The sequence below is a fragment of the Myotis brandtii genome, unplaced genomic scaffold (assembly GCF_000412655.1).
Source record: "Myotis brandtii unplaced genomic scaffold, ASM41265v1 scaffold165, whole genome shotgun sequence".
NCBI classification, from domain to species: domain Eukaryota; kingdom Metazoa; phylum Chordata; class Mammalia; order Chiroptera; family Vespertilionidae; genus Myotis; species Myotis brandtii.
In genome coordinates this window covers 8,024,719-8,048,337 of record NW_005356042.1, presented here as the reverse complement: position 1 = coordinate 8,048,337, position 23,619 = coordinate 8,024,719, and the positions used below count along the sequence as shown (strand labels likewise).

Sequence of the window (23,619 nt, the reverse complement as noted above, 5' to 3'; positions counted from 1 at the left end):
GGAGGTCCGCCCTAGGCGTCCGGGTGTGCGGGTCCGTCCGAGTGCGCATGTGCAGCGGTTGCTGTGGAGACCAAGGAAGCGTTGGGCTGCCAACGACGCGGGCGCGAGTGCAGGCGGGGAAGGAAAGCCGGACCTCTCTGGTCCAGCTGGGGCCGTAGCGACCCGGCCAAACGGGGCTGCCCATTGCTACGGGGTGTTCGGTGTTTCCGGAATAGACATGCACCCCGAGGTCTTGGAGCCCACGGCGGACGAGGAAGAGAAACAGGACTGCACGCAGGAACCGGGTGTGGTGCCTGGCGTGGAGGAGTCTGCGGGTGACCACGGGAACGCAGGCCAAGGGAGCCGCAAGGAAGGTGCTGACCGCCGCCCCAGGGAGGCGAGGGGGGCGACGGGCTGCGCCCAACACCACATACCTGATCTTCACAGCCAGCAATAACAATAATAATAACAATAGCGGCCCACGCTTATTAAAGTATGCGTGCCAAGGGTTCGCTGCATTTGAGCCATACACCCGCCCTCTGCGATAGGCACTCCTCTCCCCATTTCATACAGATGAGGAAAACTGGGACATAAAGAGGTTATAGAACTTGCTTCAAACAGATTACCCTCAGCCAGAATATCAGAATAGACTCAGGCAACAATCTGACGCCAGAGCCCAAGTCCTTACCCAACACACCATTCTCTTCCCACCTAACTTTTTTTGTGTTTTGAATGTATCCCTTCTTTGCTATCGCCATTTAAGATCAAAAGATGCCAGAGTAGGACATCTTAATTGAACTCACAGTGTCCATGCCACGAGTGAACGAAGAGCTGACAGTTCTGGGGTTAGCAGGTGACTCCTTACCAGTTTCCCAGAATGGGCATAGAAAACAGGCTTCAGCCTCTGCTCTCTCTTGGCTTGGGGTCCTCAGGGAAACCTGTTAGTGACTAGATAAAGATACTACTTCTTTTATGTTTCTTTTTTCCAATTAGCAATAATCGCGTCTCAGATAAACCTCATTGGCTATGATACTGCCACTGCACAAAGCTTGTTTCATTTTTTGAACCCAGTCAACAAATATATCTTGAGCATCAACTGTGCAGGCAAGCCCTGTTGGGCTTATACAAGGAGCTGTTGGAAAGCCATGTTGCTCTGTGGCAAGCCACTCACACTGGGTTCAGATTGCAGCTCTGCAGCTGGCCAGCTTTATGGCTCTTGGCCCAGATCTTAATCTCTCTGTGGAGCAGTCTCCTCATCGACAAGCAGGGATATTATTACAGGGATAATTATAATTAGAGGTTCTGTCATACAGTGGGCCATTAATAAATCATAGCTCTTGTTGTTAATATAATCAAGCAGTTATGTATTCTTTATTTCACAAACCTTTATCTGGTGTTTTATTGTGCCTGAGCATTGTATGCAGTGGGAAATGGGGAAGTGTGAGACCCAGTCCCATGCATGAAGGGTAGATCCTCATTCAATAGACTTCACAAACACACAGTAGAAGCCAGCAACCCTGAAGATTAAGTGTATTTGAATGGGCCAATTTTGATGGGCCTTTAAAAATATTAAGTGCCCATTTGAATGTGCTCATTTCCACTATTTTTGTTACTCTTTATGTTTTTTCTTTTGAGAACGTTTTAAAAATAACAGAGAACATTATACTAAACACTCATGTATTGCCACTAAGAACTGAAAATGATTAATATTTTTATCAATTCACTTGAAGTATTTTTAATTAAAAAAATAAAACATCTCAGATAATTTTCTTTTTTTAAATACATTTTTATTGATTTCAGAGAGGGAGAGGGGGAGAGATAGAGAGAGAGAGAGAGAGAGAGAGAGAGAGAGAAACATCAAAGATGAGAGAGAATCATTGATTGGCTGCCTCCTGTACGCCCCATACTGGGGATCAAGCCCGAAACCTAGGTATATGCCCTGACCTGGAATCGAACCGGTGACCTCTTGGTTCCTGGGTCAACGCTCAACCGCTGAGCCACACCCGGCTGGGCTCAGATAATTTTCATTAAATTCATTGAGGTGACATTGTTTAATAAGATCATATAGGCTTCAAGTGAACAATTCTATAATACATGATCTGTACATTGCATTGTGTGCCCACCACCCAAAGTCAAATCATCTTCTGTCACCATATATTTCAGATTGACATTCCCAGCCCCTAATCCTAGTCCCATTCCTTTCTCCCCTTCTCCAGAATTTTGTATGGATTCCTTAATTTAATACCTCTCTCTCCCTCCCTCCCTCTCTCTCTCCCTTCTTCTACTATATATGTGTGTGTGTGTGTAATGTTCTTAACACATAGCGTTGGTTTGTGTGTTTTTAATTTATATAGATGATATTCTGTGCTTACTATTAAATTTGCTTTTTTTCATTCCACAGATGTTTCTGAGAATTAAGCCATACTGGTGATGTAACTAACTCGAGTGCATTCTTTGCAAGGCAGAATAGTAATCCATTGTTTTATTTTAACTAGTTCCCATGGATGGACATTTGCACTGTTAACAGTTTTGGACTGTTACAAATAATGCAGAAATGAATATCTTTGTACATGTCTCCTTGTGCATCTGTACAAGAGCTATTACCGAGGACCTACCTAGAAGGGAAAATTCCACAGTCCTTTAAAGATTGTTATACGTTTAATGAGTACTAGTGTTCCATACCATAAGCCGACAGTTATTACTGACGTTGAAATTGGGAGAACTTTTAAATACATTTCTTGATCTCCATAGACCCCATCTCTTAATTTTACAGAAATCAATGATCCTAAGGAAACATGTGCGGGTCCTTCTGACACATCCTACAAAAGTGAGCAGAAACAAAGCGGTGACAGCAGGTTGGACGGTTGCTTAGCACACCAAAGAAATGACAAGGAAGATCATGGCCCCAGGTATGTGGGCGTGGTGCTGTCACAGCACACAGTTACCAAGTAAGAGAGATGAGGCTCAGCCCTGGTCCATGTTGCTCAGTGGTTAGAATGTTGGCCTTGCACTGAAGGGTCTCGGGTTTGATTCCTGGTCATGGGCACGTACCTGGGTTGCAGGTTCGATCCCTGGTCCCTGGACGGGGTGCATGCGGGTGGTAACCAATGGATGTCTCTCTCACATCGATTTCTCTCTCACTATCGCTCCCGATCTCGCTGTCTCTTCCTCCCTCATTTCCTTCTTTCCTTCCTTCCTTCCTTCCTTCCTTCCTTCCTTCCACTCTCTCTGAAAAAAAAAATCAATGGAAAAAAGAGACTCCTGGCGATTAAATAGCACAATATCTGTAGTGCTGGAGTCAGGATGGCTTGCCCCTGTGGCACAACTAACCAAGATCTATCAAACTTTAATGCCAGACCTGGAGAGAGAAACATCCGTAGTTACGAATGACACGATATTAAAAGTATTTTTATTAGAGCACATGTTTCAACTTTTAAGAATGCTGAAAGTAATATTAGATGAGGCCTTGAAAGCTATACAGAAGAAAACCCCAAAGAACATAAAATAGCTATCAGGCATTCAGGATGTTGTGGATTTGGCGGAAGGAATGGATGTGATAAACAATTTTTGGAATATATTTCAGAGCTGATAAACTCAAATAAATTGCTTGTTTGTGTTTCCCATTTAACAGAATGACTAAACGCTTCCTGCAGAAACTCTGCAAGCAACACAAGCTGTATATCACCCCAGCGTTGAATGATACGCTGTATTTACACTTTAAAGGTGAGGCTCTGGGAGAGGCAGAGAGATGCTGGTGGCATAACAATTACTTGCAGGGATCATCTGGGGTTCTCAAATTACATTTCAGTAGAAATTTCAGAGAGTTCAGTGGAGATTTATAGAAAAGCAGCAATATTTCTTTGAAGAAAAAGTCTTACCTTAGAGTTTATAAAGGGGCCACTGGTCCTATGGATACAAAGGAAACACATGGATATCTTTTAAGTTTTCCAAAGACTTAATAATTTTTCAAGCCGGAAGCTAGTTGTAAATGCTTTGGGTTTGGGAGAGAGATGTTGTGCAGGATCGAAGACTGGCACAGAAAACAAAGGGTGCGGGTCAGGGGGTGCCTCTCAGAATGGAGACATATAACTAGAGGCATCCCCAAGGGCTCAGGGCTGGTTCCAGTATCTTATATAAACTTAACTTTGAGTTCAGAGACAGAGATATTCCTTGCATTGATCAAGACTGATAACTCCCAGGCAGGGCTGAAATGGCCCACCTGCCTCATCAGACCTCCGTGTTATTAAGTAAATGTGCTGAGGGCTTCCTGTGGGCCTGGCATTGCTCAGTTCTAGAGACACACAGAGATGGATAGGCAGAGGTGCCTTTGGTGTCCTGGGGGATGGTGCAGCCACTGTGAGGAGTGCCGGGCCAGGGAGGTTCACGGAGGGCCCCCGCAGCACAAATGCCTTCACAGTTTGGAACAGCTCCCAGCTAGTTTCCTCACCTCCACATTGTCCCCTGCCCCAAAACTCTCCGCTTAGGGGGGCAGATCCCAGGGGACCAATATTTAAGAGGAAGGGCCAGCACCGGTTTGGCTCAGTGGATAGAGTGTCGGCCTGCGGACTGAAGGGTCCCAGGTTCGATTCCGGTTAAGGGCATGTCCCTTGGTTGCGGGCACATCCCCAGTAGGACATGTGCAGGAGGCAGCTGATCGATGTTTCTTTCTCATCAATGTTTCTAACTCTCTATCCCTCTCCCTTCCTCTCTGTAAAAAATCAATAAAATATTTTTTTTTAAAAAAAAAGAGGAAGGAAGAAGAAGGGGACCCAGTAGGTTAGACCAAGTAGAAGGAGTCAGAGAGGTAGAAAGTTGGGGAGAGATGTGCCCATGTTAACCACTTATCCCCAAACTTAGCAACTTCAATTCCTCATCTCACATGTTTCCCGGGGGCCAGGCATCTGGGAATGACTTAGCTGGGCGATTCTGGCTCACTCTCTCAGGAGGTTACACTCAAGCTGTCTACTGTTTGTTTTGCTAATCTTCAGTTGGGCTCATAAAACTGAAAAATGAATTAAAACAAGACCCACAGTTAGCCACATCCTGATGCTCGTAGTGTATCTCCATGAGGTTCTCTGTCTCCTTTGCTTGGCCCTGCTTCCCTCTGACTCATTTCGGGCAAGTCATCCCTCACCTCCACCCGCTCCCAGCCACGAAGGTGGCTGCTGCACTGCTCGGCTCCCCTTGCCCAGCCGGCCACTCCAACATAAAGACTGCCTTTTCCCAACGGAGCCAGCCACACTCCCCAGGATTCATCTATGTTGGCCCCATGTGTCTAAGCTTGACCAGCCCAGAATGAGTCATCACGACTCTGAGAGCCAGGGGGTGGTGACAAAGAGGGATGTTCCTCAAAGCGAAGGAGCAGTACTGTCCCTAGAGCAGTGATGGCGAACCTATGACACACGTGTCAGAGGTGACACGCGAACTCATTCTTTTGTTTGATTTTTCTTTGTTAAATGGCATTTAAATATATAAAATAAATATAAAAATATAAGTCTTTGTTTTACTATGATTGCAAATATCAAAAAATTTCTATATGTGACACGGCACCAGAGTTAAGTTAGGGTTTTTCAAAATGCTGACACGCCGAGCTCAAAAGGTTCGCCATCACTGCCCTAGAGGAAGGAGGTGTGGGTGCTAGGCAGGGAGGCACAAACAAGGGCGACTCCTGCGTCCCTTGTGTGCATGGAGGAGCTTAAGGGCGAAACCCCCTTCTCGCTAGGTTTCGATCGCATCGAGAACTTGGAAGAGTACACGGGGCTGCGCTGTCTCTGGCTGGAGTCCAACGGAATACAGAAAATCGAGAACCTGGAGGCCCAGACCGAACTGCGTTGCCTCTTCTTGCAAGTGAACTTGCTTCATAAAATCGAGAACCTCGAACCTCTGCAGAAACTGGATGCTCTGAACCTCAGCAACAATTACATCAAGACCATTGAAAACCTCTGTGAGAACGCCCCACGCAGGGCCTTTCTAACTGCCATTATGTCCACCGCTTTCCCTGGGGGAGGTTCTAAAATTGTATGCTATGGGCAAGAAACCTTTTTGTGCCACTGTTGTTTAACTTCTGCTGACCTCGCCTTCCAGCCTGTCTGCCAGCCCTGAACACGCTCCAGATAGCCCACAATCACCTGGAGACGGTGGAAGACGTCTGGCATCTGAAGGAGTGCCTGAAACTTTGCGTCCTTGATCTTTCCCACAATCGACTGAGTGACCCAGAGATCCTGAGCATCCTGGAGAGCATGCCTGATTTGGTAAAACACACAAACCTGGCATACTTTCATGTTCTTTAGATGTTAAATCTCTTCTCCTCTCCATCCTTCCCTCCCTCCCTTCCCTTCTTCTCTCTCTCCTTTCACCCTCTATTCCTTTTTTTTTTTTTTTTACTATTTTTATTGATTGATTTCAGAGAGGAAGGGAGAGGGAGAAAGAGATAGAAACATCAATGATGAGAGAAAATCATCGATCCGCTGCCTCCTGCACGCCCCACACTGGGGATCGAGCCCACAACCACGGCATGTGCCCAGGATGGAGCCAAGACCTCCTGGTTCATAGGTCAATCCTCACTGAACCACGCTGGTCGGCCACATTCTTTCCCTCTTTGTGTTTTTAGCCGGAGTATCTTAAACGCCAGAAGCTATGTCATTTCACCCACAAATATTTTAGTGTGTATCTCTAACAGATAAGGACCTTATTATTTTTTTTAGCACAAAGTACTGTTATTATATCTAATATAATGTAATAACTACATTTAAAATGCAGACCATGTTCAATTTTTCCCATTTGTCTCAAAAATGCATTTTGACCATTGGGTTGCTCAAATCCAAACCAGAACCATGCATCACGTTTGGATTATTTGTCTCTCAAATCTCCTGGTTTCTCACTGTTTCCCTTCCCTGTTTCCCTCACCCTCACCCCCACCCCCATTACTCTGTCAAAGAAACCGGGTCCATCCTCTGGCATGGGCCACATTCTGGACTTGGTTGATTGCATCCTCGTGGTGTTGTTTAACATGTACTGCTGTACCCAGTATTTCTTGGAGAATGATAATGGAGCCAGAGGCGTCATCATATCCAGATTCAATATGTAACTTTGGGTGTGCTGTTGCATCGCATCATGGGGCATGTAATGTCTGATGGCTTCTCTTTTTGTACTTTTAATATTGAGTAATGGGTTCATGTATTGTCAGCCGGACCGAGCCAGTATATAGTCCCCATTGTTCTTTCTCCCGATTATCTTAGCTGCCACTGATGGGCATTGCCTAGATGCTCTATTTCATCAGGAGTCACGTGATGGTCATTTTCTACTTCTCTTATTCCTTCTGCCTTTATCATTAGCTGGAATGCTTCTACAAAGAAGAACCTTCCCTCATCAACTAGTGGTTCCCTAACACTATACAGTTCATACAGAAAAAGCGGGAAAAGTGTCTGCTTCTTTTTTATTTATTGATTGATTTTCAGAGAAGTGAGTCAAGAACCTAGCAACCATTAATGGTGACAATGAAGGGTTTTTCTTTTTCAGTATCCTTATGAACTCGTGGATTTATATAAACAGTATTTGATATGATTTAACCCTTGCTATCATTTTCATTTTGGATGCTCAAATGGTCCCATCTTCCGGCCCGTGACAACCTGACCAGGTAGCACCTATGTCCTTTTGACTCAACCTCAGTGGCCTTTGATGGCTTCCTTGCTTTTTGGGGTGTATGTGTTGCCATGTGTACGAGGAGAAATATTTAAAATAGCACAGGAAGGACTCGAGCTCACTGCTTACTGCTGAGGGCATTGATAAGTCTGGAAAAAGTGAGTCAATTAAAAGACAAATAGCTCAGGAATAATTACAGAGGAGACTGTTAAAAAGAACTAGTTTAGAATTACTAGCACATGGTGTTAATATAAAGCTGTATTACGTTATAATATCTTTTTCTCACTTAGCTGCCATAACAGATTATCGTGGACTTGGGGGCTTAAACAACAGAAATTTATTTTCTCATAATTTTAGAGGTTGGAAGTCCAAGATCAAGGTGTCAGCAGGGTTCGTTTCATTCTGAGGCTTCTCTCTTTGGTGTCTTCTCTCCTTCTCTCCTCTGTGCGTGTCTGTGTTCCAATCTCCTCTTTTTATAAGGACCCAGTCATATCGGATTAGGACCATCACTGAGGCCGAGTTTCATCTTAATTGACCTCTTGAAAGGCCTATCTCCAAATACAGTCACGTTCTAAGGTGCTGGGGTTAGGACTTCAATATACGATGCCCATAAGAAAAGCAGTCTGCCTATAGTTTGTGTTATGATTGGTTTAGAATATCTGCACCCCATGCAGCTGGAGCATACGGCTCCCACCACCCCAGCCCCACAGGAGAGGTCACTTGGAATATAACAAGAACGTGAAGGCAGTATGAGAATGACGTTAGGGAAAGGCTAAACTAACTAGTCCACAATGTATAACTTTCTCCAACAAAACCCACTTTAGCTGTGAAAAATATTTCATCAGTTTAAGCAATTTTAAATGGTTCACTCACATGTCTCCTTACCTATTTGCCTTTTCTGAGTTTCATGGGCGGAAGAGGAGGTGCCAGTCTTTAAGGATGGGGACGGCATGCTGTCACTGCACAGTTCTTTCTCTTTCGTGGCCCCAACATGACCTCCAGGACACCTGTAGGCCTGACGAGCAAGGCCCCCGTGGTCAATCAGTGGGCACTTCCCATCCGGTCCCCTTATTCACTGCTCCTTATCTGTCTAGCCGCTGTGTACTTTTCTTAAAATGGGCCCTGGCTGGGAAGGAGAAAAACAATCAATTAGACTGAGATCAATTTCAGTCGAAGAGATTGTGTGAGCAAAGCTAATGTAATCACCGCTCTTGGAAAGGGGCTCAGGAAACGTTTTATAGTATTGTTCTGGAAGGACACTGAGACTGAGGATCTGAAGTTCAAGAAAAGAAAGGGCTGCCCGTTCCGATGGCAAAACAACAATGATACCCTCTGGCTTCGCTAATACCGTCAGCAGGACATGATGTTGGCACTTCCTTTTTGTTCATTCTTAGAGCACGGCACGTATACAATATTAACACCACATCCATTTTTTAGCAATTAATTCAGTTCTGCCTGTTTGCTTACAGCGTGTCCTGAATTTGATGGGAAACCCAGTTATTAGGAACATCCCTAACTATCGAAGGACAGTCACTATTCGACTAAAACAGTTAACATTCCTGGATGACAGACCAGTTTTTCCAAAGGACAGGTAAGGAAGAGAAAAGCTTTGTGATCACATGTGAATACGTAATAGTTATGCATACTTATTAAACTTTTTAAAAATTCTGCTTTTTGAGCATTTTCACCCATCATTAAATTCCTTGGAAATAGGTTTAATGGTTACATAATCATTTATAATAGAAAATTCTCTATTTTTGAGCCTTTATTCATAGGTTTTTTTAAAAAAATAATCCTTTGATAAATATAGTTGCATATAAGTCTCTGGCCTCATTGCTGATTATTTCCTCAGGTTGGAATTCAAGGAGTTGTATTATTGGATCAAAGAATGTGGTCTGAGCCTTTTTAAAGGTGCTTATATTTTTTTTAAACTTTTAAAAAAATATATTTCTTTATTGATTTCAGAGAGGAAGGGAGAAAGAGAGAGAGATAGACACATCAATGATGAGAGAGAATCATTGATTGGCTGCCTCCTGCACAACCCCTACTGGGGATCGAGCCCGCAACCCAGGCATGTGCCCTTGGCCGGAATCAAACCTGGGACCCTTCAGTCTGCAGGCTGACACTCTATCCACTGAGCCAAGCTGGCCAGGGCAAAAGTGCTTATATTTTTAACTAGAGGCCCGGTGCATGAAATTTGTGCATGGGTAGGGTCCTTAGCCCTGGCAGGCAATCAGGGCTGATTAGGTTCCCTGCCTCCTCCTTCTATTGCCACCATGTGCCACAACTGCACAGTTCCCCCCACCCCCACCTCCCCACCTCCTCCTTCCCACACCCCCTTAGCACCCTGCCACCGCTACTGGTCACCGGTTATGTTTCGCACCGCCCCCTGGTGGTCAGCGCACATCATAGCAAACAATTGAACTCCTGTTCTCCCTGTCGAAATCCTGAGGGGACACTTTGCATATTAGCCATATATATATTGTTTTCTAGAAAGTTTGTAACAATTTATAGCATCACCAGACATTGCCATGTGAAGGAAATCTTTGCCAGGTGAATTGATGAGTGAAGATAGTGTCTCCTTTTAAATTTGTATTTTTAGATAACTGATGAGGTTGGTTACATTTACCATCTTTGTCAGACACTGATGTTGCCTCCTCTAGGAGTATTGCATTCGTGGCTTCCCCCCAGTTTTCTTTATTCTGGGAGGGATTTTTCTTATTGATTCATAAGAGCTCTTTTTATATGAAGAATAATAAATTCAGGACTGCCATGTAGATCATCATCACTGTTATCTGTGCTTTTAACTGAGATCACTATTCATTCTAACTTAGAATAAAACCTCAGTCATATGGATAGCTCAAAGGGAAGTGCCATCTGAATTTTGAATGATTCAACTTTTTAAAAGAAATGTAGCTGGTGAAATGTTTTTAAACTCACAAATTTAAGTCAAACCAACAAATATGTCAAGTAGAAGTGAGAGCCTCCACTCCAATTAGATGAGAAAACAAGAGGACCTGCTTCTGGGGAGTTGGGCAGAGATGTACCCAGTGCCCCGGCCCCCAGCCCTGGGAGTAATGGAGGCGCAGCAAGTGGAGCCCGCGTGCAGACTTGAAAGCCAAGCTCTGCAGCCAGGAGTCATGTCCCCTTAGGTGCGCTCACTAACCTCCTGAGCCTCATGTTCCTCCTCTGGAAAACGGGGACAATACCGACCACAGGGTCCACGTGAGTCCCTGTGACACATGGGACTTGAGCAGGTACCGGGCATATAGGAGTGAACCAATGGGCTCAGCTGTGGCTGAGGATTCTGAGCCCCACCCTGAAGTAGCACTGACCAGTGGAAAGTGAAAACCGGATACAAGACAAACCTTCACAGTGAGATCCATCCCCCTGTACAGTGTAGCACAACTCCAGTCCCGGAGTCAGACTCACCTGCGTTTGAGTCCTAAGGCCACCACTCACTAGCTGGTCCTGTTGGGCACTTGCTCTTCTCTCTGCCTGGGACACGCACCACAGGTGCTGGCAGGTGCCTGCTGGCCTGTGATGTTATTAAAATCTCCCATGACCCACCACCCTATCTAATAGCACGTTTGCTCTGGGTGTCTCTTCAGCCTGGTTTCTTTCCTTAGGACGTAACAGCCTTTAACGTGCTGGTTCCCTTGTTAAGGGTCTGTCTTTCCCCATACAAGGGCAGCTCTAACAGAGAGCAATATCATCTCCTGTTACTGCTGTAACCCCAGCCCCTAGAGCAGTTCCCCATTTAAAGTGTACAATTCAGTGGCTTTGAGTAAATTCACACAGTTACCACCACCACCACCACAATTGATTCTAGAATATTTTCACGCCCCTAAAAAGGAACTCTTATTCATTAGCAGTCACTCCCCATTCCCCGTCTCCCAGCTCTAGGCAATCACAAATCTACTTTCCATCTCTGTAGACTTGCCTATTCTGGACATTTCCTGTAAATGGAATCATACACTATGTGTCCTTTTTTGATTGGCTTTTCTCACATAGCCTAATGTTTTCAAGGTTCACCCACATGGTAGCAGGTGTCATTCATTCATTCCAAAATAGTATCGCAAGATAACATTCTATGTGGATGTGCCACCGTGTACATACCCATCAGTCAATGGACATGTGGGTCGTTTCCAAGTTTTGGCTCTTGTGACTAGTGCTGCTATGAATTTTTGTGTACAGGATTGTGCGGACATTTGTTTTCAACTCATTTGAGTAAACACGTGCTGGGTTATATGTAAACTACGTGTAGCACCATGATTTCCAAACTGGCTTCCCAAGGGGCTGCCCCATCTTGCGTTCCCACCAGCAGTGAATGAGAGCAGCTGTTGCTCACATCCTCACCAGCATTTGGTGCTGACAGTGTTTGGGTTTTAGCTATTGTAATAGGTGTGTGGTGGTATCTCCTTTCAATTTGTATTTCTCTAATCTTATATGATATGGAACAGCTTTTCATATGCTTATTTGTCATCTATATATCTTTTTTTGGTGAGGTGTCCAGATCTTTAGGCCCGCCCCCCCTTTTTTTAAGTTTCACAGTTTAATAGTTCTTTGTATGTTTTAGATACAAGTCATTATTCCGTTATATTTCTTGCAAATATTTTCTCCCAGTCAGTGTTTTATCTTCTCATTCTTTTAACCTTTGCCAGTTGTTATTTATTTAGTGATTGATTTAAATCCTCGCCCAAGGTTATGTTTTTTTTTTTATTGATTTTACAGAGATAGGAAGGGAGGGAGGGGGAGGGGGAGAGAGAGAGAGAGACATCAATGTGAGAGAGAAACATCAATTGATTGCCTCCCATATGTGCCCTGATTGGGAATCAAACCCACAACCTTTTGGTGCATGGGGCAATGCTCCCACCAACTGAGCCACACCAACCAAGGCACATTTGCCCATTTTAAAATTGTGTTATCCTTGTATTAATGAGTTGTAAGTTTCTATATTCTAGGCACAAGTCCCTATCCGGTATGATTTGCAAATACCTTCTCATGTTCCGTGGCTGGTGGTTTCACTTTATTTGTGGTATTCTTTACATTACAAACATTCTAATGTTGATGGAACCCAATCTCTCTATTTTTTCTTTTGTCCATTGTGCTTTGGTGTCACATCTAGAAGGCTGGAAAACCATTCGACTTTGAAGATTAAAATGTACATATGTTAACTTCTGTCCTTAGGGGCATATGTCCTATGTGGCTTTGGTGTTTGACTTTGGGGAAAATAAACAAGTTTGGTGCAACAGTGTTTTGAATTTGCCTTGAACCTATGAAAATTCAAGCCTCACTGATTTCCGCTTCCTTTTCAAATCCTCTAAACAGAGCTTGCGCAGAGGCCTGGGCTAGGGGAGGGTACGCGGCCGAGAAAGAGGAGAGGCAGCAGTGGGAGAACCGGGAACGGAAGAAGATCACGGACAGCATCGAAGCCTTGGCGAGGATCAAGCGGCGGGCTGAGGAGAGGAAGCGGCAGGCCGAGAGCCAAGAGAAAGGTATGCGTCTACACAGAGCTCTGCTTACATTAGAAATCCATGCTGTCCAACTCGCAGTCTTTCATCGCTGGGATTTGGGGAGGGGAGAGGGGGGTTTAGACCATTTACTCACAGACCTGCTGATCCATCTGCACTTGCTCTCCCCCTCCTGCCTGGGGCGGTGAAAACCCCCAACATTCATGTGCAGTTTCAAACCCCTTTTAGTGACTAAAACTCAATTTGTTAAGCCAGCCCCAGTTTTCCAAATTAAATGATGTATTAGTTTTCTGTGACTGCCATAACTGATGACCACAAATTTAGGGGCCTACCCAACACAAATTTATTATCTTACCAGAGTTCCGAAAGTCTCCAGTCCGACATGGGTCTCACGGGGCAAAAACCAAGGTGTCAGCAGGCAGAGCCCCTGCTGGAGGCTGCAGGGAGGTTCTGTTTCCTTGTCTTTTCCCGCTCCTAGAGCCGCCGGCATGGGTTGGCTCACGGCCCCTTGCTCCATCTTCACAGCCTCCTGTCTCTCTAGCTCTGACATTCCCGCCTCCCTCTTTTAAGGCTCCTCGTGATGACATTGGACCCGCCTGGGTAACTCTAGGATGATCTCCCATCCCTTAATCACACCTGCAAAGTCCCTTTTGCCCTGTGAGGTCACATAGTCCCAGATTCTAGGATTAGGACGTGGACCTCTTTGTGGGGCCATTATTACTCTGTCATAAATGCATAATATGACCTCATATCAAGACAATATGGTATTGTGCTTAATTTCTCCACCTCGTGTCATTAACAACAGTAAAGTCAGCCAGCATATATATGGAGGCACAGTCAGTGCCCTTTATGCCTTGTTTGAATCAGAGGGTTATGGTCATCTTGATTTTTTAATTGTTATTCGATTTTTCATTGCTACTATTGCCCCTTTGAGTCCGACACTTTTCTGCACATAGAAAGGGCTCTCTGCCCACTGGGTGGGGGAGCATTTATAAATAAATAGGTTTCTGCACACCAACCTCAGGTGCGGCACACTCACTCATGCACACGTGGAATGAGCACGCAGACGGTGCAGATCCCAGTGGAGGGAGAGGATATGATTCTGCCTCCGCCAAGGAGCCTCCAGCTTCCCTGGGGGGCACGGAGGAGCGCCAGCACCCAGGTCTGGAACGAAACTGTGAATTGGGAAATCACATAAGGTTAGCTGGGCTGGGGAAGGTCCTATCAAGAAGGACCTGAAAACCAGCCTTAACACGGCAGGTGACAGGAAGTCACGGGCTGTGAAGACGACTGTCATGGAAGCCTTGTTAGGGCGTGAGCTTGTGGCGGGGGTGGTAGGGTAAGTGCAGAGAGCTGCAGCCCCAGTGTTGGTCAGAGACCTTCTGTGCAAATCACCTTTTTAAAAACTGAGTTGAAATTCACATAACATCAAATTAATCATTTAAAAATCTTTATTGATTGATGAGAGAGAGAGAGAGAGAGAGAGAGAGAGAGAGAGAGAGAGAGATCAATTTATTGTTCCACTTATTTATGCATTCATTGGTTGACTCTTGTATGTGCCCTGACCGGCGATCGAACCTGCAACCTTGGCGTGTCAGGACAACACTCTAACCAACTGAGTAATCCAGTCAGGGCCAAAATTAACCATTTAAAAAATGGCATTTAGTGCATTCACAATGTTGTACAAACAGCTCCTCTATCTAGTTCCAGAACATTTTCTTCACCGCAGAATAAAACCCTGAACCCATTAGAAGTGATTCCTCCTCCCCGCTCCCCAGCCCCTGCCAGCCACCAATCTTTCCAGACATTTCATATACATGAAACCATACAGTATGTAGCCTTTTGCACCGGCTTCTTTCACTGAGCAGGATGTTTCTGAGGTTCCTGCACATTGTGGCGGGATCAGTGCTACATTCCTTTTTACGGCTTCACCTTGACCATTCAATTCTGTCCATTTTGAAGGGTGGCTGCACTGCCTCCCTGTGACACAGATCATTTCCCTCTGTTTAGCTGGATGATTGTATGAAACCTGCTAGACCCGTGAAAGATTCAGGACCACCCTATTCCTGGCTTGGCTGGACCAGGGCAGGCCTGGGAAATGTTCTTGGCCCTCACAGGCTCTCTTCTAAGATGTTGGATCCTCTCCCTGCCTTGCCTTCACGCTCGCCCCCATTTCCAGACTCTATCCACTCCCAGGCTTGGTGTAAATGAACCCCCCTCCCTGTCCTACCCAACCTACTGTCCTAGTCCAGGACTCAGAGCCCCCTGCCCACACCAAATGCCCCCGGCCAGCATTTGGTGGAGGCTTTTAATGAGTGAGTGAGTCCTGGCTGTGTCCCGGCCCAGCCCCTGGCAAGCCTGCGGGATCCTGGGGATGGTGCTCAGAGCCCCTTAATGAGTAAGAGCCCCTTCCTTGTCCTATGCCCAGTAGAAAAGCAAGAGCCTCCATGTATGTTTCTAAATGGCATGTATTGTTTTTCACGTAATTACGAAGTGTGAGTACACTACATGAAGAAAAGCACAGGAACAACAGAATCTCAGCAGAATCACTCAGTACTTAGTGTGGGTAGTGCCTGGCTTTCCCCCAGGCATGTAACATATGTGCTTTATAAAAAATGGCATAATTATATTGCTTTCTGCCTACTCTTTTGAATTAGCATAATACATTTTCCATAAAATATATTTTCTCCTACAGTATGTTTTGTTTTCTTTTCTCAACTTTTTATTTAGATTTATTTTTATTTTCAGAAAAGCTTAAAGAATAGTAAAATGAACAGCTATGTTGTCTCTTTAGGTCAGATGGTTTTTAACATTTACACACACACACACACACACACACACACACACACACACTTTTCTGTTCTGATGAACCAGTTGAAAGTAAAGGCAGCAAAGTGGCCCTTAAATCCACGTACTTCCGCGTGCTTCTCCTAAGAACCTCCTGCACTATTTCCTTAATGGCTGTGTCCTGTTCCATTAGATGGCTGAGCTAAGTGATGTCTCTCACAGACACCCAGCCTGTCTATTTAGCAATCATACAAAGGAATGAACACCCTTGCAGGCAGCTCTCTACTGGTCCCTGACGGTTCCCTGGGCTCACTCTCAGCAGTTCACTGCATGTCCCCAGGAGACGTGCAGACACCCTGTCCTCCCAGGACATTTCCCAGTTCACCTTTGGACTTCTGTTGTCCAGGGGAGGTGCCAGTGCCAGACAAGAATGAGAACGTGGATGTCGATGAGAAAGGGAAGGAAGAGCCTCATGAGGATGGAGAAAGGGAGCAGAAAATGGAGCTGTTTGTCAAGGAAAGCTTTGAGGCCAAGGATGAGCTCTTCCCAGAAAAGGCGAATGTGTTAGAGGAGCTGCCTGCAGATGTCAACACAGAGATTGAAGACCAGGACCCAGAAGGGGTGCTCCCAGCAGAGGCCCCCGAGCCAGCAACCCTTGGAGCTACCTGGGAAGGTAATGTTGTTATAGGCACCAGAAACACCAGAAAAGATGTTATCAGACGGCCCTGAGTGGAAGGGAGAGGGCTGTCCCCTCCTCCGTTCTTGTCATGCTCATGAGAAAGAATTCAAAAGAGTGACAGACAGCAGCACAGTAGTAAAGCAAGCTAATGTATTAATGAAGCAAAGCAAGCAAATGTATTAAAGAAGCAAGGCAAGCAAATTTATCAAAATACACCTGGCATAAAGCACAGGTGGGCACTCAGCTAATCTGAGTGTGAACTTGGTGGGGGTTCAGGGGTTTTATACCCTTCTGTCTAAAGGTTTCAAGGTTCCTCTGCTGGATATCTTGGGCACAGACTAGATTTCAAGGTCCCCCTTTTACTTTGTTGTGACTTTTCCCAGAATTTATGAGAACACCTGGCAAGTCCTGAGACTGCTCACTTCTTCGTTCAGTGAGTGAGATAAGCTTCCCTCCCTCGCCCCCGCCCTTAGCAGTTCCAGAGTGATTTAAGCTATGTCTTCTCTGGTTAGGGAGGACAGGTACTAACCATTTATTCTCATGTCCTTAGTTGAGGACAATAAGGTCTTGCTGCAAGCTGGCTGCAAGCTGCCCAAACTGTTTGGCCTTGTTTAATTTTCTTGCCTCAGTTTCCCTGTTCCACTTGTCCAGGAATTTTCCAAGCTTCTTGCTATCCCACTTCAATGTGATCAGAACAACCCAGATGCTGGCTCCCAGAATCGCAATCCCAGATGAGTCATGCATCTGTGGGATCAGGGCAGGTTTCCACTTCTGGCTGCTGTTTCTATAAGATAAAGTACACACATTGTCTCGTTATCTACAGCAGTGCTGTTCATAGACATATAACAGGAGCCATGCCTACATTTTCTAGTAGTCACATTAGAAAAAGTAAAAAGAAATGGGCGAAACACTAACAATATAGCTTATTGAACCCATTATATCTAAGATATAGTAATTTAAACCAATATAAGATTATTTATGAGATACCTTACGTTTGGGGAGCACTAGGTCTTCAAATCCAATATGTTTTTGACACTTACACAACACATCGTAATTCAAATGTGAACTTTTCAACGGTTAAAGTGAAAGGAAGTCCTACTAAAAGAAGGGAGTTGTTTTATACTGCTCCAGCTTTTAAATTTAATTAAAAGTAAAAACAAATAAAATGTAAAATACAGTTTCTCAGGAGTACGGGCCACATTTCAAGCACTCAGTAGCCATATGCTCTGGCTACATAGTGTGTGATGCAGGTCTAGGGAAAGGAACCCCTGGCAGGTTCTAGCCAAGATCCCCGGGTCCTTCCGACCAACAAATAAACCCAACACTCGTCTGGGATGCCATCCTATTGCTGTGGTGTCAGTAAGGTTGAGCCAGACCTGGAACTTGTCCAGGCCACAGGGCCTTGGGGGACGGGTCATTCTGTCCCCAGCCTGTGCAGTATTTGAGGTCTGTTTGGGGACTTTAGCTGGTCTGGCCCAGAATAGAAGTTCCCCCAAAGCAAAGCCCCTCACTGTCTGGGAGAGGCCTAGAAGAACTGCAGATTTAGGTGTTGTCATACACATGCTCCTGTCTCATCACGGCCTGGCCTGTGATTTTTCACAGTGAAACTGTGCCTAGCCTAGCAGCAGGGCGAAGCCAGCCTTGGCCTCAATGAAAAAAAGGATACATTTCAAAAGCAGTGGGTTAACTGCCGCATCTGTAATTAACAGCTGCTGTTAAGACAAACGCCAGTTCTATATTTATCCAGCAGTATGGGCACTCGGTCCAGGCCACAGCTTCACAGGCCGGCTTGTTTAGCCTTCTCAACAACCTGAGGAGCCAGGTGCTGTTATCATACCTGCATTTGTTGGAGCTGGAAACGGAGGCTCGGAGAGGTGAAGTAACTTGCTCCAAGTTGCAAAGCAAGGAAATGGTGGAGCCTTGTTGTGGGCCTGGGTCATCCACAGCAGCCACCACGGAGCCCTCTGCCTGCTTCCTGGCTTCATCCTAACCTGGCGTCCCAAAGTGGCTCTTCAAATCCAGCTGGACATAGCTAGTGCTCAGGTGGACACCTTGGACCTGTGTGTAATGAGAAAGTTGGGCCATTAGTCTTTAATGTAATAACTGAAGCCATGAGATTGATGAGAAAGCAGAGAGCAGGGCCCAGGAATATAGCCTTGGGGAGCTTGAAAATTGGCCCCTGAGGAGGAAGAGGAGCCCCACCTGGATTCCATGTTTATTCCCAGGCAATCTTGAGACTATGGAACAGGTCTCCCTAACCCTTGTGCAGTGGGCTGGGCGTGTGCCCTGAGGGACAGGCAGTCCAAGAGGGTGGTGGGTTCAGCCCTTTCAGACGGGGCTATGGAACTTGCCTCTCCAGCTTGCCTCTTCTCTAGCTCCCCAGGTGGCCTCTGATGCTATTGTCTTTCTCATTGCCCATCAATCACGCCTTTTCCAAGGTTCCTGTGTATGTATTCTGCATTGGGTCCTGGCTGGCACTTCCATGTCATCGAGTCATCTCCAGGCTCCAGCAGGGGGCAGCTCTCTCCCTTTCCCTTCTCTTTCCTAGACATAGCCCTCTCCTAATCTGGGGATTCTCACAGCTTCGGTCACAGGGGCTGGCCTTTCAGACCAAGGTTTTGTCCTTCCCCTGCTCTTGGAATCTACCTTGACCTTGCTTGGCCTTGTCGCTCTGACTGCTGCGTATAAAACTAACTCCGAGATGAAGAACTCTTTATTGTTGTTCCTTAGAATCAGCTCCCCAGATTGTGGCCACCGAGAACACTTTGGGTACAGAGCCTGTTGGGCATGAAGATTTGGAAACCATCACGCTGAAGACGGAGGAGAAGCTCTTCATCGCTGTATGTAAATAGTTGCCTGTGGAGATAAGTATCTGTTTTACAGCCAGTGAAACAGGTGATCAGATACAAACCCTTCAAAATTCCCACTCCCCTAAGTGTGGTCCTTGGACCGGCAGGCCTAGCACCCCCTGGGAGCTGGTTAGAATGCAGACTCCCAGGCCCCACCCAGATCTACTGATTTGAATCTGCATTTTAAAAAGATCTCCCCCAGGGGGTTCACACATTGTACATTCAAGACTGAGAAGCGCTGGCCCAAATGATTTCCCTGGCACTACGTCTACAAAACTCTTGATTTGTTTTCCCCAAAGAAGTTACACTGCTAGGCCGTTCCGTCCAGCTAGCCTTATACATAATGGCTGAGAAAGTTACATTTATCATCAGAGCCTCTAAGCTCCTTGGACAGCTGCCCAGCAAGTGGCTGATGCCATCTTCCTGTCCAGCTTCCTGATGTGGCTGGTTGTCCAGTGTCCGATCCCCCAATACCCGTTCGGTGAGGGGCAGCCTGACCTTCTGAATATCTCAGCCTCATGAAGCCTCTCCTTCCTGAAGCTCTGTTTTGATAAGTCTCAAACGCTTCGGCCCAAGGAATGAGCACCATGAAAACGTACACATTTTGTCACCCCCCCCACCCCCCAGGAACGGGAGTGTGGTGGGGCAAGCAGTGAGTGGGGAGGCATTTCTCGAGCCTTTAGCCTCACACTTAGTGGGCAGCTGGTGCTCACTGTGCTCACCCGGAAGGACAGCCTGCTTCTCTGCCCATGAGTGAGCTTTAAACCCCTGGGCACAACTTTGCCCCCTGCCCATTCTCTTGATACATTTCTAAACTGTGTTTCATTTCTAACTGCACAGTTGCATGTGGCTCAATAAGACAAACTGAGTGGGTTTCTAGTTTTCTGGGCCTATGTATACGAAGAAACAAAACTGGGCGATTAACCTCTAGCATGTGAGAACCAACTGTATACAAGGCAACTAATAGCTAACACTTATTGTTCTTGCCATTTATCTGGCACTGTTCTAAATACATCTTGTATTGATTGCTTTACCCTACCAAGAACCCTGAGAGATAGGTACTATTTTCATCCCTATTTTTCAGATGAGGAAATTGAGGAACAGAGAGGTTAAGCAACCTGCCCATGGCTACACAGCTAGGCAACAGTAGAGGAGAATACCAACCCAGGCAGTCTGGCTCCAGAGTTCAGGAATGTAACACACGGTGCTGCCTGCCTCCATGCTGGAGCGGTTGCTAGAGATAAAGACACCGCAAACACAACACAAAGCAAACACAAAAGCCCTTCTAGTTTGGGGGAGGTCCAAAATATACTCATTTTACAGCACAGAGCCCTGAGGCTAATTTGTACATAGAAGGTGCACTTGATTTGGGCTCCATCATGTCCTCCCAGATGACCTGGCTGTATCTCTAATGACAAAGCCAAGTGAAGAAAGATGTGGAAATTCTTCAAACATGCCACACCTTGCAAATCGCATTCATTGATCAGGTCCAAATACTTGAAGTAGCCACACGTGTGTGTTTTGTGCGCGTGCACGGGGCTGCCTGAGGGGTTGGTCACTCCCCACTGCCCCTCCATGCTTTGCTTGCACCTGCCCAGGCTCACTGCGCTGTGTGGCTGCACCTGCCTCCCCTACCAGCGTTCAGAGTGTGTATGCCCTCCTGGTGACACGGGCTCATTTGCTCTTTCAGGACCTACCCGACTTGGAAGATGTTGATACAGGCGACTCTTTGGAAGACAAGGACAAGGTTATAACACAGGTTTTCCCCAAATCAGCATAATCCCACTTTCCCTTCCAGTCTTGCCATGTACAAAGCATATCACTTTAATTCGAAAGTAAGAAGGTTTTTTGTGCTGAAATCATTGCACACCTGCTATATTTTCACCTTTCAAAAGGAAATGCAGCTCTTGGCCGTTGCCCCCCTCACCCCCCTTCTTAAAGGTTTTATGATTAACCACTGGGGTTTTCTTAAACATATTTTATTACTGATCTTTAATAACTATGTACTCCCTGACATTTTTCTGCTCTTCTGATGTACTTATATGTCCGTCTTATATAGCACGACTACAGCAATACAGAAAGAGAGTAGGAAAGGAGAAGGGGGGGAAGGAGGAGTGTGTGAGGCACAATGGGGTGATCTCCCAATCTGACCTGACCCTCCTCCTTCCAGCATTACCCAGGCCCATGGGAGAGGAAAGGAAGGATAAGACAGAATTTGTGCAGGACCTCGTCACTGAGGAAGAGACCAGACACGAGACCACAGTTCCCATGGGGCCTGACCTCCAGGGGGCTAAGTCTGGGTGGCGGGGTTAGGTGTGTCAGAGGCCAGGACTCAGAGATGAGCCCATTCAGGGCCCCGGCAGGGTGTGGGTGTAGCCAGAACAGTGGGCAGCATGGAGACCCATCAGAGGGTGAGAAAGAAACGTGGATATGGTTGTAGAGCTCACCACGACTTGGGGGCTCAAAATAGCTGGCTAAGGGTGTCCACCCCGAGACCCAACTTTCCAAGGGGCAGGGCTCTGCTCCCGTGGCCCTTTCCTGTATGTGGCAACCGAATATTTAGTGCTGGATAAAAGTGGAATTAGCACTGTGCATTTCAGAGTGATTCCAGTGACAGCAGAAATGTTCAAAGGCATCTTTTTTAAAAAAAGATGTGCTTTCCAAAGATCACAACCATCTCGGGCTTGAGTGACGACAGTGATCCTGAGCTGGACGACACCTCACTCCCAGTGCTGGAGAGCACGTTCACACACACCCTTTCCAACATATTCGCAATCTCCAAGGACACCGCCAGGAAGGCTGAGGCGCCCTATACGCACATATTTAAAGCAGCAGCCGAGAGGGACTTGGAGACCCAAAGTGGGGACACCACGTGCCCACGCCCGCTGATTCAGGAGCTCAACGATGACGACGAGTCTTCGGACCAACCACTGACACCCCCAACCTGCAAAGGGGACGCCCCACCACCCGCTTCCAGTGACGGGTACGATGACCTACCTTCGGCCTCTCCTCCAGGTAACGCTGCCCTACTCTCAAGGCATTCCCAGGCGGGTGGCATCTCCGGGCTTCTTAGGGGCATGCAGATCTTGGCAGTCAGGTTCAGCAGGTGTAGACGGGGCTGGGGAGCCTGTTTTAACCCCTTTCCTCACCATCCCAATCCTCAGCCTTTTCAGACCAAGGCTTCTAAGGGAAGGGGGAGACCGGTGACACCACAGATGGGAGTATGGGGACGCAGGCCTGACTGTGGCCCCTCCACAGTGAAGGTCCAGAATCGGGCAGGACGGGTGAGACAGTGCTGGGCGGGAAGGTTGTCCAGGCAGGGACAGTGGTGAGCAGCTGGCTGGGTGGGACAGATGAAGCCACAACCTATTAGCCTGGTCTGGTGATGGGGCCCGAGCCTGTGACCAGGGAGATGCAGTTGTGGGGGTGCTGGCCAGTGCTTACTGATCACAAGCAAACTGGTAGGGATTTATTCAGCAACTGCAGTGGGAACACAAACCTAGACAATTCCTGCCCTTCCTCGACACTCAGGGGCCAGGTTTCTCTCGGGACGCCTGCTTGAGTGGCTGGCTCTAGGCCTGCCTGCGGGAAAAATGAGGGGGTGGCCATATGTCCTTTCCCAGGAACACTGAGCCACCTTTCCTCTTAGGAAACAGCACTGAAGAGGAGGAGGTGCAGCCTGAGCCCGCAGTGCCCCTGGTGGGGGCAGACCTGGAAGACATTGAATTTGGCTTGGACTGAACCCCCAGGCGGCCCCTCTGCCCTTGCACTAACAGGGAGCCAGCAGCAAGGTGCAGGTCACCCCCTGGGCCGGGCTCCCTTCCTTCTCCAATTCCTGAAAGTGCTCTGGGGCCTGGGCTGTGGCGTGTACTGTTGCACGACTCATCCCTCCTATGCTCTCTCCCTGCAGTGTCGGGCAGCACTGTGTTCCTTGTTCTCAAAGCACAACCCATTTCCCCTGTTACTTGTGGTATAAATTGTACAACCGTCAGTGTCTCATTTGAACATTATAAACATTTGAGTATTCCCGTGAGGTAATGTGTTGTCAAATTATTTAATATCTGCGCGAGTCACATGAGCCATTTCATCAGACACCCTGAGATAAGGCCATTCCTCTCTCCACGTGTGATTGATCTGGAGCAGATCCGGCGTCCTGTGCAATTTCAGGTGGGTGTTTTCCTCACCAGACAGCACCATCTCCCACCAGCTA

At 46.6% G+C, this 23,619-nt stretch overlaps 1 protein-coding gene across 2 annotated transcripts; it reads left to right on the top strand.

The window, feature by feature from the left end:
• The first annotated feature begins 85 nt into the window (after positions 1-85).
• DNAAF1 (dynein, axonemal, assembly factor 1) lies at positions 86-23,442 on the top strand. Of its 2 annotated transcripts, XM_005862559.2 has the most exons (12): positions 86-353; positions 2,753-2,888; positions 3,611-3,702; positions 5,702-5,923; positions 6,064-6,230; positions 9,090-9,211; positions 12,952-13,118; positions 16,288-16,554; positions 19,291-19,400; positions 21,100-21,156; positions 22,061-22,424; positions 23,059-23,442. In XM_005862559.2, exons 1-12 carry the CDS (start codon positions 218-220, stop codon positions 23,148-23,150), a joined length of 1,932 nt encoding a protein of 643 aa, XP_005862621.1. In that variant the 5' UTR covers positions 86-217; the 3' UTR covers positions 23,151-23,442. The 2 variants fall into 2 exon arrangements, with proteins under 2 accessions (XP_005862621.1, XP_014392178.1); XM_014536692.1 differs by lacking the exon at positions 23,059-23,442 and having other exon boundaries at positions 22,061-23,049.
• Positions 23,443-23,619: the final 177 nt, after the last annotated feature.